At 45.7% G+C, this 23583-nt stretch overlaps 1 protein-coding gene across 3 annotated transcripts in view; it reads right to left on the bottom strand.

Moving 5' to 3' along the window:
• The window catches only part of DAPK1 (death associated protein kinase 1), a 214207-nt gene that overhangs the window by 5908 nt on the left and 184716 nt on the right, over window positions 1-23583 (bottom strand). For all 3 annotated transcript variants that reach the window (XM_002819923.5, XM_002819922.6, XM_009244579.4), the window contains exons 20-24: window positions 23315-23537; window positions 16004-16192; window positions 5516-5713; window positions 3936-4074; window positions 2488-2608 (exon numbers count right to left, since the gene is read on the bottom strand). In XM_002819923.5, the coding sequence (XP_002819969.4) occupies window positions 2488-2608; window positions 3936-4074; window positions 5516-5713; window positions 16004-16192; window positions 23315-23537 (870 nt within the window). The remainder of the gene's footprint in view (window positions 1-2487; window positions 2609-3935; window positions 4075-5515; window positions 5714-16003; window positions 16193-23314; window positions 23538-23583) is intronic.

Below are 23583 nucleotides of genomic sequence, written 5' to 3'. Positions count from 1 at the left end.
TAGACTTGCTTTTAAGCCTAATCTATTGCTTAAATATAAAGTTTTATAAAGGCTCTTTAGTTTATGTTAAATAGATTTTTGAATCTTCCAGGAATGTTTTTGGAATTGTGGACTCAGTCACTCAATCAACTAATGTTCACCAACTCCTAATGTTTTACTCCCTCACTTTTTCCTCCCTCTCTCCTTTCTTCCCTCGCTCTCTCTCTCGTGACTGTTTCACTCAGGCAATGATCACTTTATGAACAGAGGAAAAGAGAATGAGTATCATCATCAATATTAGAGTGAGCGTTTACCAGTAAATTAGGCATTCATGGGGACTGTTGTTGAAATATTGTTTCCAATTAGACCCATTCTTGGTATGTAGGCTGAAGTGGATTTTTAACCTTTTAACTTGGTTAATTAAATCAGCATATGTTACAGACTCATGCAATCCACATACCTCTGAATTAGGAACCACACAAGCCACAGGCTGCAGTGTGCCATTAATTCCACACTCCCCTCTCAAATTCTTTTATGTCAGCTAAATTCCACTCTGCATTCAAAAACAAAATTCTCAGGGGGGAGTGCAGTTGACGCGGTGGGCTCCACCTGCCTGAGCTCAGGAGTTTAGGGGTTGGGTGGGGGGTGTCTGAGAAGCAGCAGATAATGCCAGAGCCCAGCTCAAAAATCTCCAGGGACACTCCCTCCTGCCTCAGAAATGCAGCCCCAATCCAGACCTGGTGCGGAAGCGCAGGGGCCCTCACAGACCACTGTTAGTTCCCAGATCACTGCCCCTGGTTTCTGTGACAGATTCCTCCCAGGCCTCACCGAACTACCCCCTATCTTCTGATGATGTCACAATGGGACCCCAACGAGGATATCTGGTGTGAAGGGCAGGGTTTTCTGGAGACAGGAAAGGGTTTCCCGAGAATTCTGGAAGCATGTCTGGAACCAGAATCTGGTGTGGGAAGCACAGCATTTTCCTATTAGCAAAGCAGTAAAAAAAAAAAACAAAAAACAAAAAAAAAAACACCCAGAGGCAGCTTCAAAGGTAAGAGAGGGAGACAGGCATCTGCCCGCATTTGTCCTCAGGCCTCAGTAGCAGGAAGACTCCAGAGTGAATGCCACCACTTCTCCACTGGGACGCTCGCCCTTTTCTTACCAATTCCGGAGAGCTTTTTGAACATTACGGTGTGACCATTTATCTGTCCAAAGCATTGAGAATGCTTTTTCCCAGCCTATTTCACCTTTCAACTTTGTTTACTTAATTTGTTTGCTAGAAAAAAATTTTAAAAATTTTTAGATTTTCAAACAGGTATATTTTCTTTTAAAATTTCTAGGGTTTTAGATCTTGGTTTAACAGGCTTCCTCAGTCCCTAGTTATTTTGAAAATACACTCTCCACAATTTCTATTCAAGATATTTATTGTTTCATGTTTTTACTTAAAAGTTTTAATCCATTTCTTTTTAGACTTCGTAGGGTGTAGGAATCCAACTTTATTTCCTTCCAGACAAATAGCCAGTTGTGCCAGGTTCATTTATGAAATAATCTTTACCCCATTAAATTCAAATGACTATTTTCCATTATATTTCTAAAGATACTATGATTTACTTCTATACTCTCTAAGCTTTTCCTCCTATTTAACTGTATTGATTATCAGGGGCTTTATAATATGTTTAATTAATTTTTCCATGGAAATTTTAAGATAAAAATCCCAATCCCCTCAACCCATTCAGATGCTAACTGAAATTGTATTACATTTATATAACTAGGGAAAAATAAAATATTTAGTCATATCTTGCAACCCAAGAATACAGTCTCATTCCCTTTGTTCATTTATTCTTTTCTGTCTTTCAAAAAAGTTTGTGACTGTTTTTCTACTTTTCTGAATTTTCTAAATATTCCACAGTAAGTCACTTTTGAATTTTTTTTTTTCCCCCCAAATTGGCCAGACATGGTGGCTCACACCTGTAATCTCAGCACTTTGGGAGGCTGAGGTGGGAGGAACACCTGAGCCTAGGAGTTCGAGACCAGCCTGGGCAACATAGTGAGACCCCGTCTCTACCAAAAATCAAAAAAACTAGCCAGACATGGTGGTGCGTGCCTATAGTCCTAGCTACTTGGGAGGCTGAGGTGGACAGATTGCTTGAGCCCTGGAGTTCAAGGTTACAGTGAGCTATGATCACACCACTGTACTCCAGCCTGGATGACAGTGTGAGATCCTGTCTCTGAAAAAATAAAATAAATAAATAAAATATTTTTAAAGAAACCAATAAATCGGTAAGAATTTCATAAAATTGAAGTGGTCCACCTTGCCCATAATAACCCTTCAGCTCCCATCATCTCCTTGTTTCTCTATTCTTCCTTTCTTTTCCCAGGGCACTACGATAAAAACTTGTCCAGGCAGACACCTCTTACTGGGTCCTACTATGAAGCAGTTCCCTGAAACCAGAGACAAACCAGGAAGGAAGTACAAAGGGGTCCAGGCCCTTTCCAGGGTGTACTTACCGAAACAATCTGGCTTCGTATTTCTTGCAGATGATTTCGAAGTACCTTCATGTCCTTTGACCCAGAAGCCCCAGCATCCAGAACAAACAGCTTATTTGAAATGTGAAGATCATTTCCAAACCTAAGGGAAGAGCAGTAGCCTCCTCAGCAGTGAGTCAATCTCCCTAGGCCTTTCAATGGAGGGGCCAGGCTCCTACTGGCTCAAGAGGCTGGTAGGGGGGAAGGAAAGTTCTGGTGTCCTTGCAAAGGCCCCTCCCCATCCCTGCTGTTGGTGGGCTCTGCCTCATCACAGTGGGTGCAGAGACTTGGGGAAATTGGCATATGGTCTGAGTCAGAGGAGTGGGACCTTCAGGTTTGCACGAAGCAGCAGGAGCACAGCATGGAAAGATGTCAGCTTCTCCCGAGGCAGGAAAGGTGAGGCCTAATGCTCGTACCTTACAAGTGAGGACAAGAGATACTGTGGAAAGTGGAGGGACTAAGAATAGAGGTGTGAATGCAAAAGCTACATCACTGACCTAAAAATATTAATAGAAGCCCCATTTTTATATCTGACAACAGATATAGTGTCTCAAGACAATAGATAAGTGTCTCAAGTTGATAAAGCAAGATCAAAGATACTAGCATATTATAGAAAGCTGCAGGTTCAAATTTTTTTGATAGACTCTGAGTAAAAACATATATTTTACATCATAATCCTGTACATACCCATACTCATCAGTGAAACAAACGTTTTACAAAATAATACTTGACATCTGATCTATCCTATCCTGTCCTGTCCTGTCGTTTTCTGTCCTATCCTATCCCATTCCATTCCATCCCATTTTTAAAAGAATTGGCCATGACTTCCCAAATGAATTTTAAGACTCACTAGTAGGTTGCAACTTATATTGTAAGATATACTGATTAGCGTTTCTGAACACTGAATATTGCGTACTGAAATCTAAACAGCTAAAAGGAGTCACCTCCGGGCAGTGTTGCTGGGAGGTAGAAAGAAGGGGGTTGCTTTCATCACGTGCTCTTCATTTGTATTTGATTTATTATGTGGATTCATTGTTTTAATAAAAATGAAAAATAAAGGTTGTGCATCCCTAATCCAGAAATCTGAAATGTTCCAAAATCCAAAAACCTTTTGGGCAAAGACAAGACATGCAAAGGAAATGGTTATTAGAGCATTTCAGATTTAGAATTTTTGAATTAGGATGTTCAACTGCTATGTATATGTAAATATATTAAAATCCAAACAAATATGGAATCAGAAACACTTCTAAAGCCAATCATTTCCAATAAGGGATACACGGCCTGTACAAGAAAAGAGTTGACCAAGAAAGAAAGACCTTTAAAACCTTTCTCTGGTTCATGAGACTTCCTTTGTACTTTTCACACCTCTGCTTCAGTTCTCAGGGAGAGGAGGCTACCCGTGAGCTGGAGACTAAATGGCTGCCCCTCACCTGTTCCTAATCTCTTTCAGCAACGATGTGTCTTTGTCATATCCAAACTCGCCTCCAGCCGGTCGAGGAACATTCATGATGTCAGCATGGGTGGCCACCAGGACAACTTGGAGTGGGTTCTTCAGCTTGCCACCGAAGGCTGGGGGCAGAGAGGGAACTGCTTCAGGGGGTGGGTCCTCCTACCTGGCTGCCTCTCCTGCCCAGGTGAGGGGGGTGTGTTGGCCTCATGCCCAGGCCGACTCTCCAGGTACAAGTGCAACCTGCCACAGAGATGAAGGCCCCATGCCCTCTGTGCACTGTGACCCTAGAAGGCCCCAGCATGGCCAACGACAGGATAAGCCCATCTTCTAGGCCACAAGGAAAGTTGCTCAAAGTGGACCAGAATGACTAAAGGCAGTTTCTCAAGTCTCCAAATAGCCCCTACTTACAAGGAGAGGGAAAATTTAACCTCTGACAAAGGGGATGCCACTTACAAAACCAAAGAGAGACGCCTGAGTGCAGCAACACCACAGAGATGGGTCAGAGATAAACGACCTGCAAGTCACACAAAGAGCCTCCCACTTCGGGGAGTGTTTAAAACAATGAAAAAAAAGGAGAAAGAAGGAGGCAAAACTGGCGGTACCCAGAGGGGCATTAAAAGCCCAATTCCTTGTATTATTATATGTTTTTCCGGGAAGAAAAAAATTGACTGCTGAGTATTGCATTTCACCAGGGAAGGCTGCTTCTCTTGTTGTGGGCAAAGACCAAAAGAAGTTTATTTCATGTTATCCTCTCCTCTAGGAATAAAGTTAAGATAACACATTCAGTCAACATGCTCCCTTTCTTCATTTCTCTCTCTCTTTTTTTTTGAGACAGGGTCTCACTGTGTCACCCAGGCTAAGTGCAGTGGCACGATCTTGGCTCACTGCAGCCACAACCTCCCAGGTTCAAGCAATCCTCCTGCCTCAGCCCCTCAAGTAGGTGGGACTACAGGCACACACCACCACACCTGGCTAAGTTTTTGTATGTTTTGTAGAGATGAGGTTTTGCCATGTTGGCCAGGCTGGTCTTGAACTCCTGAGCTCAAGGCATCCACCCACCTTGGCTTCCCACAGTGCTAGGATTACAGGCGTGAACCAACGCACCCGGCCTCTTTCTTCGTTTCTTAGTGGAATTACAGGATGAAGAACAGCTCATTCTGCTAATTCTGTACCCTTTAGGTAAAGGTGCAGTAGCTATCCAAGCAGAGATTCCATTTTGCACCCAACATACAATGACCATGGCTCTCAAGTGTAGAAAAAAAGTGAGAAATGCCTCTCAAACGATTGTTCAAAGTGGGCCTTTGAGGCAAGAATATGCAATCACGAAACAAAAACAGCCTGCAGAATACCACGAACACCTAAGCCTCAGGAAGCTTCTCAGAGTGTAAGTCTCCCAGCAGGAAGGAGAAAGGAAGTTGGTTCAGCTGTTAGCCACAAACGGTGGGATCTGCTCATGGCCAGCAACAGCAGTGGCAGGAGCAGAGCAGGAGCCTGGAAGGAGGAGGCGATTCCTGGCCAACCACAGGTAGGACATCACTGGCCTGCAGGGACTTAGCTCACCTATGGGTTCTTCAACTGGGACAAGGGACTTCAGGAAACTGAGCCAGAAAATCACTTGGTTCAGCTGGATCTCATAGGGCTCTTCTAGACTAAAGACAACAACATGGATTGACGTGGGATCATTTGCAGCAAAATAGTCATAACAGCAGAAATACACAGGATTTCCAGAGAACTCCCACACGCTGAAATCGCCAACTCCTACAGAAAAAGAAAAATGATAACAATCGTGAAACACCACTCACCAAATTTCAATAATAAATTCTCTTAGCATTCCAAGGATTCGAAGTAGGCATAGTGATACTTATGGCATTCTTCTGTATGTGTACACATCTTGTTATGACTTGGGTATGGTTTGTTCCCCCACTAAAACTCATATTGAAATCACTCAGTGAGGTGATGTGGGAGGTGAGGCCTGGTGGGAGGTGTTTGGGTCCTAAGGGCAAATCCCTCCCAAATGGCTTGGTGCTGGTGGGAGGGAGGGAGGGAGTGAGTGAGTGTGTTCTTGCTCTTGTGAGAGTGGATTAGTTCTCATGGGAATGGATTAGGTCCTGAGAACGTGGATTGATGTAAAGCAGGTTTTTGTCCCTTCCCGTGTGTCCACTTCCCCTTTGACCTTCTGTCACATTTAGACCCAGCTCAAAAGCTCTCACCAGAAGCAAAGCAGATGCTGGTGCCATGCCCCTTGAACTTCCCAGTCTGCAGAGCCATGAGCTAAATGAACCGCTTTTCTTATCAATTACCCTGTCTCAAGTATTCTGTTATAGCAACACAAAATGAACTAAGACACACATCTACTAACGTGCAGATCGACTTGTGTCACGCTTACATATCTATAGCATGTATATCCTTGTCTGTTTTTCTACTTATGTCTGCACCTGCTTAACTCTTTCCCTAAGTACCTTCATTATTATGTGTGTATATATATATATATCCATATCATGACTACTTCTAATACCCTGGAGTGCGCTACACACACGCAACATGCATACACATATATGTGCATACCTGGGTGCTTACATGGAAATGTGTGTGTGTGTGTGTCTGTATACATAGATATTTTGTATTACTCCCCCTCAAATATTGGTATATTAAAAAAAGAGAGAGAACCACCTGGGGAAAAAACAAAGATCCATCAGGCCGTATTATGCAGAAGTGTGAACACCACATCCATAATAATAATGACACGGTTGTAGGCTCACATATCCTTAATACAGACACTCCACCTTTACTTGCAGAATTTACTCCTGACAAGGAAGGAGCCAGGGACAAACTGCCCACTTTAGGTTTGTGATTCCCAAACTCACAAAGTCCCACAGAGGATTAATTGAGAGAAGGTGGGTGAAAAGATTTTGTGTCCTGAATAAGTATACATGAATTTTGGAACATGCCAGGGTATAGGATATTGAATGTAACAGTGACTATGAAAAGTCCTCTGAATTTGGCTCAACAGGGACTGACTTGGCAAGGTGACTGAGGGCCCTGTCCAGGCTGCTCAGAAGAAGCAAGAAGCATGCACGGGTGTGAGATGCAGAGCTCAGCAGTTCTGCCTGCGCAGGAGGTGCTTGGACCTGGGAGGAGGTGGGGTCCTTCAGGCAGGAGAGTGTCAAGCAGGGGTCAAAGGTTGTATGTGGGGGCAATTGCTTTCCCGTACTGGAGCTGTGCAGGCTGCCCGTTTCCCCAGAAGTATCTGCAGGTTAGATTCCACCTGGAGCTCCCAGGACGCCCGGAACCTCCAGTGGACCTTAGATGCCCCCGCTCTCTACACCGCCACATCCTGCCAGGACTGTGGCTGCCCACCACTGGCCTCTAGGGTGGCCTGGCAGGGCCACTTCCATCACAGGATTTGAAGGCTCCCTTCACCTCGTTTACCCCTCAGTGCTTACTCTGTACCCGAAATCTTGCAGTCAAGATGCACTCTGAGATCTAAAGGGTTTTTCTCAGCCTTGTAGTAAAGCAGGAGGGACCACCCTCCAAAGCTGGCTGCTTAGGCCAAGCATGGAAAGTTCTGGTACCCAGAAATTGGCTCTTGGAGTGTGGGGTCCTGAGGTGGGTTGGGGCTGGGGCTGTGAGAGATCAGATGGGAGCAGGGCCTGGGGTCCCAAGACAAGTTTCTCTTCTCTCTGTGCTGCCACGGCCAGCTCTGCTCTGGGGAGCTCAGAGGAAGCCCAACTTTTAAGAGAGCAAAATGCACACAGACCATGAACTCTTGCAATTTTTGCCCCTGGTGCAGGGGGACCCTTCACCCATGTGGGCCCTGAGATTAGCTGAGGGAGCTGCCTGGAGACTGCATGATGGCATTGCTCCAGAGAGGGAGCTCAGACTGGCTCCCATGCACTCTCTGAGTCCTAAGCAGCTACAGTGTGGCACCATCTGTATGTTCCAAACACCCCTAGACTGCATCCTGCTCTGTAGCCCAACGGCCTTGGCATCTCCATATCCCTTGAGCCCCACTGACATCTCTGCCTGCAGCCACCACCTTGGCTGGCAGCTGCCACCAAGGTCTAGGCATAAGCCATTGACAGAGACCCCACTGTCCCTAGCAGAGTAGTGGCTGTGCATTTTCATCTGCCCCAAGGACAGAATCTCCTGTCTGCAGCCACTGCTGCTGTGTCCACTGAGTCTAAAGTACGTGCAAATCACATACTCCCCAGCTGGCCACATATGGCTGCTGACACTGAAAGTAGGACCACTCTTCCCAGTAGCAGAGCCACAGTGCAGCCACTGCCTCCCTGACTCAAGCATTTTGCCAGAGGCTGGGGATCACATGCACCACCAGGGGACCTGATGACAGGCCTGCTGAGCTGGACTCCACAATCCCCTAACAGCCTGAGTATGCTGTCTGGGGGCCTGGGGATCACCTAGCCCAGTCCACCACCACTGGCACCTGAGCACTCCTCTTAGTGGCCTGACATGCCCAGCCAACCTACCACTATCATCACAGCTGGCACCCACCTGTATATGCCACCTGCGGGGCTAGGTACTGGCCTGCCTAGCCCATTGCAGCCACTGCCAACATCAGCACAGATTGCTTGGGAGCCAGAGGGCTGTCTCGTTACGACTACTGCTGCCCAGGGAACTGAGAACCTGACTACCCACCTGGCCCACTGCTACTACTACCAGCACTTGAGCAAGCTGCCTGGAGGCCCAAGAATCAACCTACCTGGACCCACTAGTATCAGTACCAGCATATACCACCTTGGGGCCCAAAGACAGGCATGCTCAGCCCACCACTGCCACCACTAGGTTCTGAGGACTGGCCCACGTGGTATCCCCATCTCCAGAAAAACTTTACCACAGCCGCCACTAACAACCATACCCTAAGCCACTGAGAAAATTACAGACACCACTGGAGCTGTTTACAGCTGAAAAAAAATCATATGGCCACTATGCTACTGCATGCACCCAGAATCAAAGCCAAAGTGCCCTACTCAACCAACACCATAGACACATCTTCAGGAAAATGCCCTCCCCTATGAAAGCAAGTGCAAAAAGTTCAAAGAAGTGACTATTATACCAGATGCACAGATATCAATGTAAGGACACAAGAAACATGAAAAAGCAACGAAATATTGCATCTCCGAAAGAGCACAATAACTCTCCAGCAACAGATTCTAATGAAAAATAAGCCTATGCAATCTAAAAAAAGTACTCAAAATCATGACATTAAACAAGTTCAGTGAGGTACAAGAGAATCCAGAAAAACAATACAAAGAAATCAGAAAAACAACTCAGAATATTAATGAGAAGTTTACCACAGAATCAAAATAGAAATTCTAGAATCGAAGAACTTCTTGAATAAAATAGAAAATTTATTCAAAACCTGCAACAATAGACTAGATCAAGCAAAAGAAAGAATTTCAGAAATTGAAGACGGGTCTTTAGTAATAACCCAATCAGACAACATTAAAAAAATAAAAATAAAAAAAAAAACAAAGCTCTTGTGACATATGGGACACCATAAAGCAATCAAATATTCAAGTTTTTGGTGTCCCAAAGGTAAAGAGAAATTGAAGGAGGTAAAAAATCTATTTATTAAAATAATTGTTAAAAACTTTCCAGGTTTGGCAAGAGATTTGGAAATCCAGATATAGGAAGCTGGAGAGATCTCCAAATAGATACAATCAAAAAAAGGTCCTCTCCATGGCACACTATAGTCCAATTGTCAAAAGTCAAAGACAAAGGGAAGTCTGAAAACAGAAAAAAAAAAAAAAAAAAAAGTCTAGTCACTTACAAGGGAACGCCCATCAGACTCACAGCAGATTTCTCAGCAGAAATTCTACTGGCCAGGAGAGAATGAAATGCTATATTCAAAGAACTGAAAGAAGAAAATTGTCAGCCAAGGATACTATACCCAACAAAGTTATGCTTCATAAGTGAAGGAGAAATAAAGTCTTCCCCAAAAACAAGAAAAGCTGGGGGAAGTGATCATCACTAGATCAAATCTATAAACAATGCCTAAAGGAGTTCTACACCTGGAAGTGAAAGGACAATTCTTCCATCATGAAAACACACAAAAGCATAAATCCACTGGTAGAGCAAACATATTAAGGAAGAGAAAGGACTCAAATATTACAACTACAGAAAGCCACCAAACCACAATGATAATGAAGGAGAAAGAAAGGAATAAAGAATATACAAAACAACAAAAAATCAATTAATAAAATGACAGGAATAAACCCTCACATATTAATAATAACCTTGAATGTATATGGATTAACTTTTCCACCTAAAAGATACAGACTGGCTGTTTGACTAATAAAACATGGCCCAACTATATGCTGCTGACAAGAAATCCATTTTATCTATAAAGATACATATAGATTGAAAGTAAAGGGATACAAAAAGATATTCCATGAAAATGGAAACCAAAAGTGAGCAAAAGTTGCTGCACTTATATCAGATAAAACAGACTTTAAGTCAAAAACAATAATAAAAAAAAAGTCATTATATAATGCAAAAGGGATCAATTCAGCAAGATATAACAATTCTAAACACATATGTATCCATCACCAGAGCACGCAGATATTTACAGTAAATATTATTAGATCTATAGGAAGAGATAGACTTCAATACAACAATATTTGGGGAATTCAACACCCCACTTTCAGCATTAGGCAGATTATACAGACAGAAAATTAACAAAGAAACACTGAATTTAAACTGCATGTTAGACCAAGTGGACCTAACAGACATTTACAGAACATTTTATCCAACAGCTACAGAATACACATTTTCTCATCAGCACACAGAACATTCTCCAGGATAGAACATATATCAGGACACACGAAAAGTCTCAACAAATGTAAAAAAAATTGAAATCATATCAAATATCTCCTCAAACCACAGTGCAGTAAAACTAGAAATTGATAACAAGAGGAACTTTGGAAATTGTACAAATACATGGAAAGTAAACAACATGCTCCTGAATGACCACAGAGTCAAGAAAGAAATTAGGGGAGAAATTTAAAAAAATTCTTGAAACAAATGAAAATCAAAGCACAAGACCAAAACCTACAGCCAAAGCAATGCTAAGAAGGAAGTTTATAACAATAAACACCTAGGTCAAAAAATCAGAAATGTTTCAAATAAACAATTGAATGATGCACCTCAAAGAACTATAGAAGCAAAAACAAGCCAAACCACAATTTAGCAGGAGAAAAGAAATAATAGAGGTCAGAGAAGAACTAAACAAAACAGAGACTAAAAAAATACAAAGAACTGATGAAATGAAAATTTTTTTTTTATAATATAAACAAAATTGCTAAACCATTTGCTAGACTGACCTAGAAAAAAAGAGAGAAGACCCAAAAGAACAAAATGAGAAATGAAAAGTAAGGTATTACAACTGATGCCACAAAAATACCAAAGATCATCAGAGGTTATTATGAACAACTATATGCTAACTGGAAAATCTAGAGGAAATGGATAAATACCTAGACAGATAATTTACAAAGATTGAATCAGAAAGAAATAGAAAACTAGAGCAGACCAACAATGAGTAATGAGATTGAATTGGTATTAAAAAGCCTCCCCAAAAAGAGAAGCCCAGGTTTGGATGTCAGAAGAACTAATGATTCTCCTCAATCTAGTCCAAAAAACTGAAGGGGCGGGAATTCTCCTTAATTTATTCCATGAAACCAGCATTGCCATGATAACAAAACCAGAAAAGAATGTAAAAACAACAACAACAACAATAACAACAAAACAACATCATTACGGGCCAAGATCCCTGATAAACACAGATGCAAAAATCCTCAACAATATACTAGTAAACCAAATCCAACAGCACACAAAAAAGATGATACACCACAATCAGGGATGCAAGGATGAGTCAACATACTACACCACATCAACAGAAAGAACAAAAGCTATATCATAATCTCAAAAGATGCCGAAAAAGCATTTGACAAAATTCAACATCCCTTCATGATAAAAGCTGTCAACAAACTAGTTATAGAAGGAACATATCTCAACATAATAAAGGCCATACATGACGAACCCATACCTCAACATAAAGGCCATACATGATGAACCCATAGCTGACATCATACTGAATAGAAAAAAGCTGAATGCTTTTCCTTTAAGAACTGAAATAAGACAAGGATGCCCCCTACATCACTCCTATCCAACACAGTACTGGAATTCTTAGCCAGAACAATCAGGCAAAGCGAAAGAAATAAAAAGCATATAAACTAGAAAACAGAAACTCAAATTGTCCCTTTTCGCAAGTGATATGGTCTTATAACTACAGAAACCTAAAGACTCCACCAAAAAACTCTTAGATCTGAGAAATAAATTCATATTAAATGGGTAAAGTTGCAGGAAACAAAATCAACCTACAAGAATCAGTAGCCTTTCTATACATCAATAATGAACTAGCTGAGAAAGAAATCAAGAGGGCAATTCCATTTACAATAGCTGCAATAAAAATAAAATACCCAGGAATAAATTTAACCAAAGAGGTGAAAGACCCCTACAAGGGAAAGCACAAAACACAGATGAAAGACACTGAAGACGACACAAACAAATGCAAACACATGCTGTGGTCATATACTGGAAGAATCAACATTGTGAAAATGCTCATACTACTCAAGGCAATCTACAGATTCAATGCAATCCCTATCAAAATACCAATGTCATTTTTCACAGACATAGAAAAGACAATCCGAAAATTTGTATGGAAACAAAATAGTGGCCAAATAGCCAAAGCAATCCTGAGCGTAAAGAATAAAGCTAGAGGCATCTCACTACTTGACTTCAAAATACGCTGCAAGGCTATAGTAACCAAAACAGCATGGTATTGATATAAAAACAGACACATAGACCAATGGAACAGAATAGAAAACTCAGAAATAAATCCAGGTATTCATAGCCAAACAACTTTTGACAGAGGCACTAAGAACACATACTGGGGAAAAGAACACCCTTGTAAATAAACACTGCTGGGAAAACGGAATATCCATATGCAGAAGAATGAAACTGGACCCGTCTCTCCCCATATTCAAAAATCAACTCAAGATGGATTAAAGACTTAAATGTATACCGTAAATTATAAAACCAGTAGAAGACAGGCTTCAGGACATTGGTCCTACAAAGATATTGTGGCTAAAACCTCAAAAGCACAGGTAATAAAAACAAAAATAGACAACTTAGAGTGTATTAAACTAAACAGTTTTTGCACAGCAAAGGAAACAATTAACAGAGTGAAGAGACAATTTGTAGAATGGGAGATAATATTTTGCAAACTATTTATGTGACAAGGGATTAATATCCAGAATATACAAGGAACTCAAACAGCTGAACAGTAAAATAACAAACAATCCCATCAAAAAGTGGGCAAAGGTCTACAGTAACCAAAACAGCATGGTACTGGTACAAAAACAGACACATAGACTAGTGGAACAGAATAGATAACCCAGAAATAAAGCTGCACACCTACAGCCACCCAATCTGCGACAAAGTTGACAAAAATAAGTAATGGAGAAAGGACTACCTATTCAATCAATGGCACTGGGATAGCTGGTAAGCCATATGCAGAAGAATGAAACTGGATTCCCACCTTTCACCATATAAAAAAATTAATTCAAGATGAATTAAAGCTGTAAATGTAAAACCTCAAACTATAAGAATCCTAGAAGAAAATCTAGGAAACACCATTTTGGATACTGACTTTGGGGAAGAATTTATGACTAAGCCCTCAAAAACAATTGCCAATAAAACCAAAAATCGACAGGTAGGACCTAATTAAAGAGCTTCTGAACAGTAAAAGAAATTGTCAACAGAGTAAACAGATAACCTACAGAATGGGAGGAAATATTCACAAACTATGCATCCAACAAAGGCATAATCTAAGATCCAGAATCTATAAGGAACTTAAAGAGTTCAACAAGCAAAAATCAAATAACCCCATTAAAAAGTGGGCAAAGGACACGAACAGACACTTCTCAAAAGAAGACATAAAAGTAGCCAACAGACACATGAAAAAAAGCTTAACATCACTAATCATCAGAGAAATGCAAATCAAAACCTCAATGAGATACCATTTCACACCAATCAGAATGGCTATTACCAAAAAGACAAAAAAACAAGAGATGCTAGTGAGGGCGTGAAGAAAAGAGAACACCTATACACTGTGGGAATGTAAATAAGTTCAGCCACTGTGGAAAGAAGTTTGGAGACTTCTCAAAGAACTTAAAACTACTGTTTGACCCAGCAATCCCATTTCTGGGTATATATCCGAAAGGAAACAAATTGTTCCACCAAAAAGACACATGCACTAGTATGTTCATTGCAGCACTATTGACAACAGCAACGACATGGAGTCAACCTAGGTGACCATCAATGACCGACTGGATAAGGACAATGTGATACATATACATCATGAAATACTATGAAGCCATAAAAAAGAAGAAAATCATGTCCTTTGCAGCAACATGAATGGAGCTGGAGGCTATCATCCTAAGTGAATTAACACAGGAACAGAAAACCAAATATGGCATGTTCTCACTTATAAGCGGGTACTAAACATTCGGTACTCATGGATGTAAAGATGGCAACAATAGTAACTGGGGACTACTAGAGGGGGTGGGAGGGAGGGATCATTTGTACCCTAAACCTCAGCATCATGCAATACGACCAGGTAACAAATCTGCACAGGGACCCCTGAATCTAAAATACAAGTTGAAAAAGAAAGGAAAACAAAAATGAGCAAGAACCTGAATAGAAATTTCTCAAAAGAAGACATACAAATGGCCAACAGGTAAATAAGAAAAATGTTCAATATCACTAATCATCCAAGAAATGCAAATCAAAACCACAGTGAGACACCCTCTTACACCAATCAAAATGGCTATTATTAAAAAGACAAAAAAAAAGCAGAAGCTGGCAATGATGTAGAGAAAAGAGAATTCTTATATACTGTTGGTAGAAATATAAATTAGTACAGTTATTATGGAAAATAGCATGGAGATTTCTCAAAAAGACTAAAAATTGAGCTAACATATGATCTAGTAATTCCACTACTGTGTATTTTTCCAAAGGAAAGGAAATCAGTATATCAAAGGGATACGTGCACGCCCATGTTTACTTCAGCACTATTCACAATAACAAAGATACGGAATTGACCTAAGTGTCCATCAAAGAACAAATGAATAAAGAAAACGTGGTATACACATAACAGAATACTATTTATACACAGACATAAAACAGAATGAAATCACGTCACTTGCAGCAACATGGACAGAATTGGAGGTCATTATGTTAAGTCAAATAACCCAGGCACAGAAAGATAAATACTGCATGTTCTCATTCACATGTGGGAGCTAAAAAAGTTGATTTTATGGAGGTAGAGAGTAGAATGATAGATACCAGAGACTGGGAAGGCTGTGCGTGTGTGGAGGAGGGGAATGAAGATAGGTTGGTTAATGGGTACAAACATGCAGTTAGATAGAAGGAATACATTCCAATGTTCAACAGCAGAATAGTTAACTATGGTTAACTATAGTTGAGAATAGTTAACTATGGTTAACTATAGTTGACTATAGTTAACAATGCGTTGTATTTTTCAAAATAGCTAGAAGAGAGGACTTGAAATGTTCCCAACACATAGAAATGATAAAAACTCAAAGTGATGGACACCTCACATAATCTGACTTGATCATTACATACACATTCTATACATGCAACGAAATATCACATGTACCCCGTAAATATGTACAAATATTATTAATTTACTCAACAGTCATTTATCAAGCACCTACTGTATGCCAAGTGCTTTACTAGGTGCTGACAATACCCCAGTGTTTAGTTTTACTGTTTAGGGATGATAGCCAGCAATGCTTCAGTCCTGGCTCACTCTGAATATCAGTCTGTGTTGGATTTCCTTCTGGAAGTGACAGATACAGCTCAGGACAAGCTCCCTTTAGGGATGACTTACAGCCCTGTCGAAGGGAAACCTGAGGTCCTTCCCTTGGGGCAGGCAGGGCATACCATTCAAATAAGCGTTCTGGATGTCGATGGCCTTGGTGGACTGGTCATCGGCTGAGCAGTGCAGGTGGTGGGTCGGGGCCACGAACACCTCCAGCATCCCTTTGGTAAGACCCGGCTCGAACATCATGCTGCGGCTCCTCACGCTCACGTTCTCGCAGCCTGGGTACAGGTTGTTGATGCTCACTGAGACTGTAGGACAGAAAGGATCACATGAGTACTCGCTGGGGGCAGCGTGTGCCTGTCTCCCTCCCAGGCTGGCCCTGAGGTTAACTTATCTGGAGTACGCCTCTGTCCCCACCCCAACTCTGGCTTCAGGCGGAGCGTGTCTGCCCTCACACATGCAGGGCAGCAGTGTTCCCAGCAAGGCTGTGGGCTTTTCCGCTTGCTCTACCTCCCCACAACCTTTTCTGCCCTGCCCTGTTGCCCGGGTGGCTGGTCCTAGGGATTGTGTCTCTAGGCTGGCTTGCCATGTGATTTCTGCTTAGGGTCAGCCAAGGGGAGGCTGTGGAGAGGGTGGGAGGACAGAGGTCGGGTTTCTTCCCTTCTCACTTCCTGCTACTTCTCTGATACGCAGTCTCTGTCTTCCTCCAGCTCCCGCTGAGCGACTTCTCTCTCTTGCACATGAGATTATTATTGCAGGTTAAATGGAAAATGATTTCAGACAGTAGCAGGCCATAGCATTAAATAATGCTGAATCACACACTGGGAAAGCTACTCCTTTTTGAAATTCCCTTGAAGGGCTTTCAGTTGTTTTTGCAGCAAGTCTCCACTTGAGGCCTTCCGATTGTAGCATTTCCTCAACACCTGCTCATCCTCCCTTTTAATAAAGAAGGTGTCGGCATCGGCGTATAACTGGATTTTATTCACACTGGTTGCTGTTCACTGCACTTATTTTTACTTATGGCAGTGACATTGGGTTCCCATTTATGATAGGGATATTAACTGTTTCATTTTCAAATCAATGTATTTTAGTACATTTTAAAAAGTGAGTCAGTTTAAAGGAAACATTATGTAAACAATGGTGAACTTGTGGGTGTTGTAGGGGAGCTGAATAACAGAGTCTGGGTCCCCTGCATTTGGGCATAGAGCCTGTGCTTCCTCACTGTCTCAGTTACTCACAGGCCTGCCCCTCTCCCCGTCTCTCCCACCAGGCTTGTGCAGGCAGAAGCTGCCTTTCTGGTCTGGGCTGTGACCCAGGGCCCACAGAGGGTGCTCTGCAAGAACTTGGTGAATGAATTGCATTGGAGAAGGGATTCATTGATTTTAACTGCAGTACCATTGGTTTACCATTAATACAATAGACATTGCAAGGCACTAAAGAAGTGATCATTTCACCTGGGTATCTGACTTTAAAACAGGCGATCCAAACACCAAGGTAATCCCTTACTTAAAGACCAAAGAGTTAAGACTTTGGACATGGATAATGGGGGTATCCAACGGAGGGGATGAGGAGAAGAAAAGTGGATCTTAAAGGCAGGGTTAGGTACAGGGAAAGGAGAAAGGGCACTAGGAGGGCAAGATTTATTCTTAAAAACACAGACGCCCTCTCCCCCTCTCCCTCTCCCCTTTCTTCGGTCTCCCTCTCCCTCTCCCTGCCTCTTTCTTCGGCCTCCCTCTCCCTGCCTCTTTCTTCGGTCTCCCTCTGTTGCCGAAGCTGGACTGTACTGCCATGATCTCAGCTCGCTGCAACCTCCCTGCCTCCGGCTCCTGTGATTCTCCTGCCTCGGCCTGCCGAGTGCCTGGGATTGCAGGCGCGCGCTGCCACGCCTGACTGGTTTTTGTATTTTTGGTGGAGACAGGGTTTCGCCATGTTGACCGGGCTGGTCTCCAGCTCCTGGCCCCGAGTGATCTGTCCGCCTCGGCCTCCCGAGGTGCTGGGATTGCAGACGGAGTCTCGCTCACTCAATGCTCAATGTTGCTCAGGCTGGAGTGCAGTGGCGTGATCTCGGCTCGCTGCAACCTCCACCTCCCAGCCGCCTGCCTTGGCCTCCTAAAGTGCTAAGATTACAGCCTCTGACCCGCCGCCACCCCGTCTAGGAAGTGAGGAGCGTCTCTGCCTGGCCGCCCATCGTCTGGGATGTGAGGAGCCCCTCTGCCCGTCCGCCCCCTCTGGGAAATGAGGAGCGCCTCTGCCTGGCCGCCATCCCGTATAGGAAGTGAGGAGCGTCTCTGCCCAGCCGCCCCGTCTTGGAAGTGAGGAGCGCCTCTGCCTGGCTGCCACCCCGTCTGGGAAGAAGTGAGGAGCGCCTCTGCCCAGCCGCCCCATCTGGGAGGTGAGGAGCGCCTCTGCCCGGCCGCCCCGTCTGGGAGATGAGGAGCGCCTCTGCCCCGCCGCCCAACGTTGGGGAAGTGAGGAGCGCCTCTGCCCGGCCGCCCCGTCTGGGAGGTGAGGAGTGCCTCTGCCCGGCCGCCACCCCGTCTGGGAGGAAGTGAGGAGCGCCTCTGCCCGGCCGCCCCGTCTGGGAGGTGAGGAGCGCCTCTGCCCGGCCACCACCCCGTCTGGGAAGTGAGGAGTGCCTCTGCCTGGCCGCCCCATCTGGGAGGTGAGGAGCACCTCTGCCTGGCCGCCCATCGTCTGGGAAGTGAGGAGCACCTCTGCCCGGCCGCCCAACGTTGGGGAAGTGAGGAGCGCCTCTGCCCGGCCGCCCCGTCTGGGAGGTGAGGAGCGCCTCTGCCCGGCCGCCACCCCGTCTGGGAGGAAGTGAGGAGCGCCCCTGCCCGGCCGCCCCGTCTGGGAAGTGAGGAGCGCTTCTGCCTGGCCGCCATCCCGTATAGGAAGTGAGGAGCGTCTCTGCCCAGCCGCCCCGTCTGGGAAGTGAGGAGCGCCTCTGCCTGGCTGCCACCCGGTCTGGGAGGAAGTGAGGAGCGCCTCTGCCCGGCCGCCCCGTCTGGGAGGTGAGGAGCGCCTCTGCCCGGCCGCCCCGTCTGGGAGATGAGGAGCGCCTCTGCCCGGCCGCCACCCCGTCTGGGAGGAAGTGAGGAGCGCCTCTGCCCGGCCGCCCCATCTGGGAAGTGAGGAGTGCCTCTGCCCGGCCGCCCCGTCTGGGAAGTGAGGAGCGCCTCTGCCCGGCCGCCCCATCTGGGAGATGCGGAGCGCCTCTGCGCCGCCGCCCAACGCTGGGGAAGTGAGGAGCGCCTCTGCCCGGCCGCCCCATCTGGGAAGTGAGGAGTGCCTCTGCGCGGCCGCCCCGTCTGGGAGGTGAGGAGCGCCTCTGCCCGGCCGCCACCCCGTCTGGGAAGTGAGGAGTGCCTCTGCCTGCCCGCCCCGTCTGGGAGGTGAGGAGCGCCTCTGCCTGGCCGCCCTGTCCGGGAGCTGTACCCAACAGCTCCGAAGAGACAGCGACCATCGGGAGCGGGCCATGAGGACGATGGCGGTTTTGTTGAAAAGAAGCGGGGAAGTGTGGGGAAAGGAAGGAGAGATCAGATTGTTGCTGTGTCTGTGTAGAAAGAGGTGGGCATAGGAGACTCCATTTTGTTCTGACTAGGAGAATTTCTTCTGCCTTGGGATGCTGTTGATCTATGGCCCTTCCCCCAGCCCCGTGCTCTCTGAAACATGTGCTGTGTCAACTCGGGGTTAAATGGATTAAGGGCGGTGCAAGATGTGCTTTGTTAAACAGATGCTTGAAGGCAGCATGCTCTTTAAGAGTCATCACCACTCCCTAATCTCAAGTACCCAGGGACACAAACACTGCAGAAGGCCGCGGGGACCTCTGCCTAGGAAAACCAGAGACCTTTGTTCATGTGTTTATCTCCTGACCTTCTCTCCACTATTATCCTATGACCCTGCCATATCCCCCTCTCCGAGAAACACCCAAGAATGATCAATAAATACTTAATAAAAACAAAAAAACAAAAAAACAAAAAACACAAACGCATATTCTATTTCTGTAGGAAAGTTGGCAGATAGGGATGTAAATAGAAAACAAAAGCAAAATGATGTAAGCCTTAATGTCAACACAGCTGCCATTTTAGTGTATTTCTATGCATATTGTTAATCTCAGTCTGACAAAAGCTGCAGGGTTGCCCAAGAATGGGTCTGTCCATTTCCCTGTGACCTGGAATCTGTGTCTGGGTGACTGCCTGTCAGGAACAAGCCTTCTTTTAGTGGCATGCGGCCGTGTGCTTAATGAGGAGAGCAGACATTGGTAAATGGCAGTCATTCCTGCTCCTCGGTGACAGTTTTCGTTGGGAGGATAAAAGGTTAGGACAGGCTTTGTACAAGGTGTTATGAAAACAAAAAGTTCACGGGGAAGCACTGAAATCCCAAGAAATCATTTTTGTTAACTACTGCCCCCTGGTGGTGTAACGTGACGGCTCCCAGGAGACCCACTTCACCTGGTCACCGGGAATTCCTCCCGCAGGCTCCTCTCGGCAGGAACAGGAATGGCCTCTTCAAATACTCTTCCTGGACATTCATGCCTCCTATGACCTTGGATGTTTTCCTTCCCACAGCTCAACAGCCACAACCCTCAGTGTCCCCACAGCTGAGTGATGTGTGCAACAGAAAACTTCGAGGGCACCCCGTCCTGTCTCCTGGCTGGGAGCTCAGCCTTGGCCTCCAGCGTTCTCAAGAGAATGGCAGTGGAAAAGGGCCAAAATTCTAAAAGCAAACTTCTTGCTGTCTGATGATATAAATGTCGCCATGTAGGCATCTCTCCCATTGAAGGGAAAAGGGCCTGACAATTCTAGGAGAGGTCACCGGTGTCCAGAGCCCTGGCCTGAAAGAGACCCCAGCACGGCCTGCCAGGCACGAGCAGTGCCCCCTGGTAGGTGACAGTGTTGCTGCTTCAGGAACCAGGCCCAGTCCCTGGAGGCACGCTCAGGGGCGGCAGTTCCTCGGGTGTCTAACAAAGCCACGCTGCTCCGTTGGCCCCCAGCACACATACCCTCTGCCAGAGTCCAATCTCCCCAGGCCGCCCTCACGGTGCCCTGTGCTTGTGCCCTGCTCTGTATTTCCCGGGCACTGTCTGATGCTGATGTACAAGCTGTGAGGGCAGCAAGTGCCTGGTGACCCCCCCAGTCCAGGGATGGGGGCATCTTCTCTGTCTCATCCACCTCCAAGTCCAGCTGCCAAGCTATGCCTCCTGCCCAGAGATCCCTCAGCCACCAGGCTTCAGAGGCAACCACCAGCACACACTTCCTCCGCCAGGGGCAAGCGGCACTGACTGTGGGGGCCCAGGGACCAGGACAGCCGCCTCCTCCCCAGACCCCACGGCTGGGCTGAAAGCAGCGGCGTGCCTGCACTTTAGGGCTCTCATGCAGAGGGGCTTCTGTCCCCGCGCCGGGACCCCCTCCCTGATCCCTGGCTAAAGATGCTGTCCCCAAGGTGGGGCATGCAGAAAAAGGGTCACCCTGAGCCACTCTTCACCAGAAACCCGCTGCAAAGACCAGACACAGATACTGAGGAGAACCAAGGCCATGGATACCTCACCTCTGAGGCCAAGGGCAGAACCACAGGTGACATCGCCCCCTCCCAGGACTCCACAATGGGGGCTCCTGGGCATCATCTGCACACCCACTTAGGCCTTGCAAACTTTCCAGATCATGACCTCATGACCTCTCTCTCATATCCCACCCTCCCAACCACAGAGGTTCAGGCTGCAGTGCCCTTAACCACAGCAGGAGCGTGCTGCCTCCCTCTAAGGGAGCAACTGAACCCCACTTAAATCCTCAACTAGAGCAGAAATCACACTGGAGGCCGGGCGCGATGGCTCACACCTGTAATCCCAGCACTTCGGGAGGCCGAGGCAGGTGGATCACAAGCTCAAGAGTTTGAGACCAGCCTGGCCAATATGGTGAAACCCCGTCTCTACTAAAAATACAAACGTTAGCCTGGTGTGGTGGCATGCACCTGTAAGTCCCAGCCACCTGGGAGGCTGAGGCAGGAGAATCGCTTGAACCCAGGAGGCGGAGCCGAGATCCCGCCACTGCACTCCAGCCTGGGCGACAGAGTGAGACTCCGTCTCAAAAAAAAAAAAAAAAAAAAAAAATCACACTGGAAAATGGAAAGGTGTGCCCGTGAATTCCTTATGCAGGGTGTCATTGACAAGCACTGGCTCAGGCACCAGATGTTCTGGGATATGCCAGCTGTGTACCTCAGGGAAGCCAACTGACCCCTCAAGGCTGCAATGAAACAGCGGTAAAAACACCCCGGAAGCTGTCACGTGGATTAAATGAGGCGTCATTCAGACCATATTTCTCCCAGTTCCTGGCACACAGTGCTCTATAAATACTGACATATGTATCAGCAATATAATACAAATTATAACTCTGTTTTGGTTATTCTTTCTTCTCCTCATTTCAATTCCATAGCTGTGTTCAGAGAACAGAAGTTGAAAAGGGAATATAAATCTCAGCCAACTCTCCGCAGCTACCCATGCTCCCCAGCATCTTCCCTCACTGAGGGGATGTAAGAGAAACACAAACTTTAGCACATTTGGCGTCAACCTGGGGAACAGATCTGGCTCTTCTGTGACATCATATACAGAGAATGAATCAAGGCACAAAGCACAAAATTGTCCTGGTTTAGGAAACTCTTGGAAGGTCTCTTATCTTTCCACAAACTAACTCGCTCTGTCTAAAGGAAGATTCAGGTGGAATCACACCCAAGATTGCATCATTTTCTCTTGCTCACTGCCAGGTGCTTCCTGACAGCCCCCTAATGTGAATCAATAACCCTGTCTGTGGAAGGCCCGGAAGGCAGCAAAGCTTCCCAAGGAGGGTGGATGTGACCAGAGAGACCATCCCTGAAAACCACTAAGGAGCCTCTGGAAACCTCTATGCAACCTTGAACTGAGTAGGATGGTGCTTCCTGGAAATCCCTTTTTGTTGCTCTATGTATCTACAATACTGGGTCTGCCTGTAGCACTCCAGAAAGAAGGATAAGGGGTGAGGACCCTTTTTGGGCTGGTATTGGATCAGCGCTATGCTTGGACTGTTTGAGTTTGAGCTCTTTTTGTCTCTAAGGCCAGAGCCCCTGAGTAGAATGCAATGCAATTTGCAACTGTGTCCCCAAAGCTGACTGTGCAAATTCTGCAGTTTGCACATTTATGAGGATGGACCTTTGTGTCTGTGGCTGTGATTTCAGTGAGGCCCTTGTTTTGCTACTGCCAAGTCAGTTTGCTACTGCTGGACAACAGGCAGCACACACAAGGCCACAAGCCAACCTGGACCTAAAAACCACTAAGGCCACAGGGTCCAGTATAGGCCAAGTGACCCAAACACAACTCCCTTCCCCTCTAGACCTTGAGAGGAGAGAGTGCAGAAGCCAACACCTGCTGGAGAGACAGGGGCCAGCGTGGAGGTTCCTACCTGTGGGCTTAGAAGCCAGGGGTGAAGGTGGGAACCTGCTGGAGTTGGTGGAAGACAGTCTGGGCCGACGCCTTCTGAAAAAGCTCCTCAGCAGCCCACACTTGAGAGATTCTACAAGGGTGGTTTTCCCAGATCCCGAGTGGCCAAACAGCTTGAGCTTAATTCTTGGCTGCAGGTTCTGTGTGGGTCGAAGCTGCTGGATGAAGAGTCCTCGGTGCGTATCCTGAGCATGGATGAGAAAGAGCCAGTGAGTGACAGAAAAAGAGGCA

The sequence above is a fragment of the Pongo abelii genome, chromosome 13 (genome assembly GCF_028885655.2).
Source record: "Pongo abelii isolate AG06213 chromosome 13, NHGRI_mPonAbe1-v2.0_pri, whole genome shotgun sequence".
NCBI classification, from domain to species: Eukaryota; Metazoa; Chordata; class Mammalia; order Primates; family Hominidae; genus Pongo; species Pongo abelii.
The sequence above is the reverse complement of the archived record's forward strand: the minus strand, read 5'-3'. Positions and strand labels throughout refer to the sequence as shown.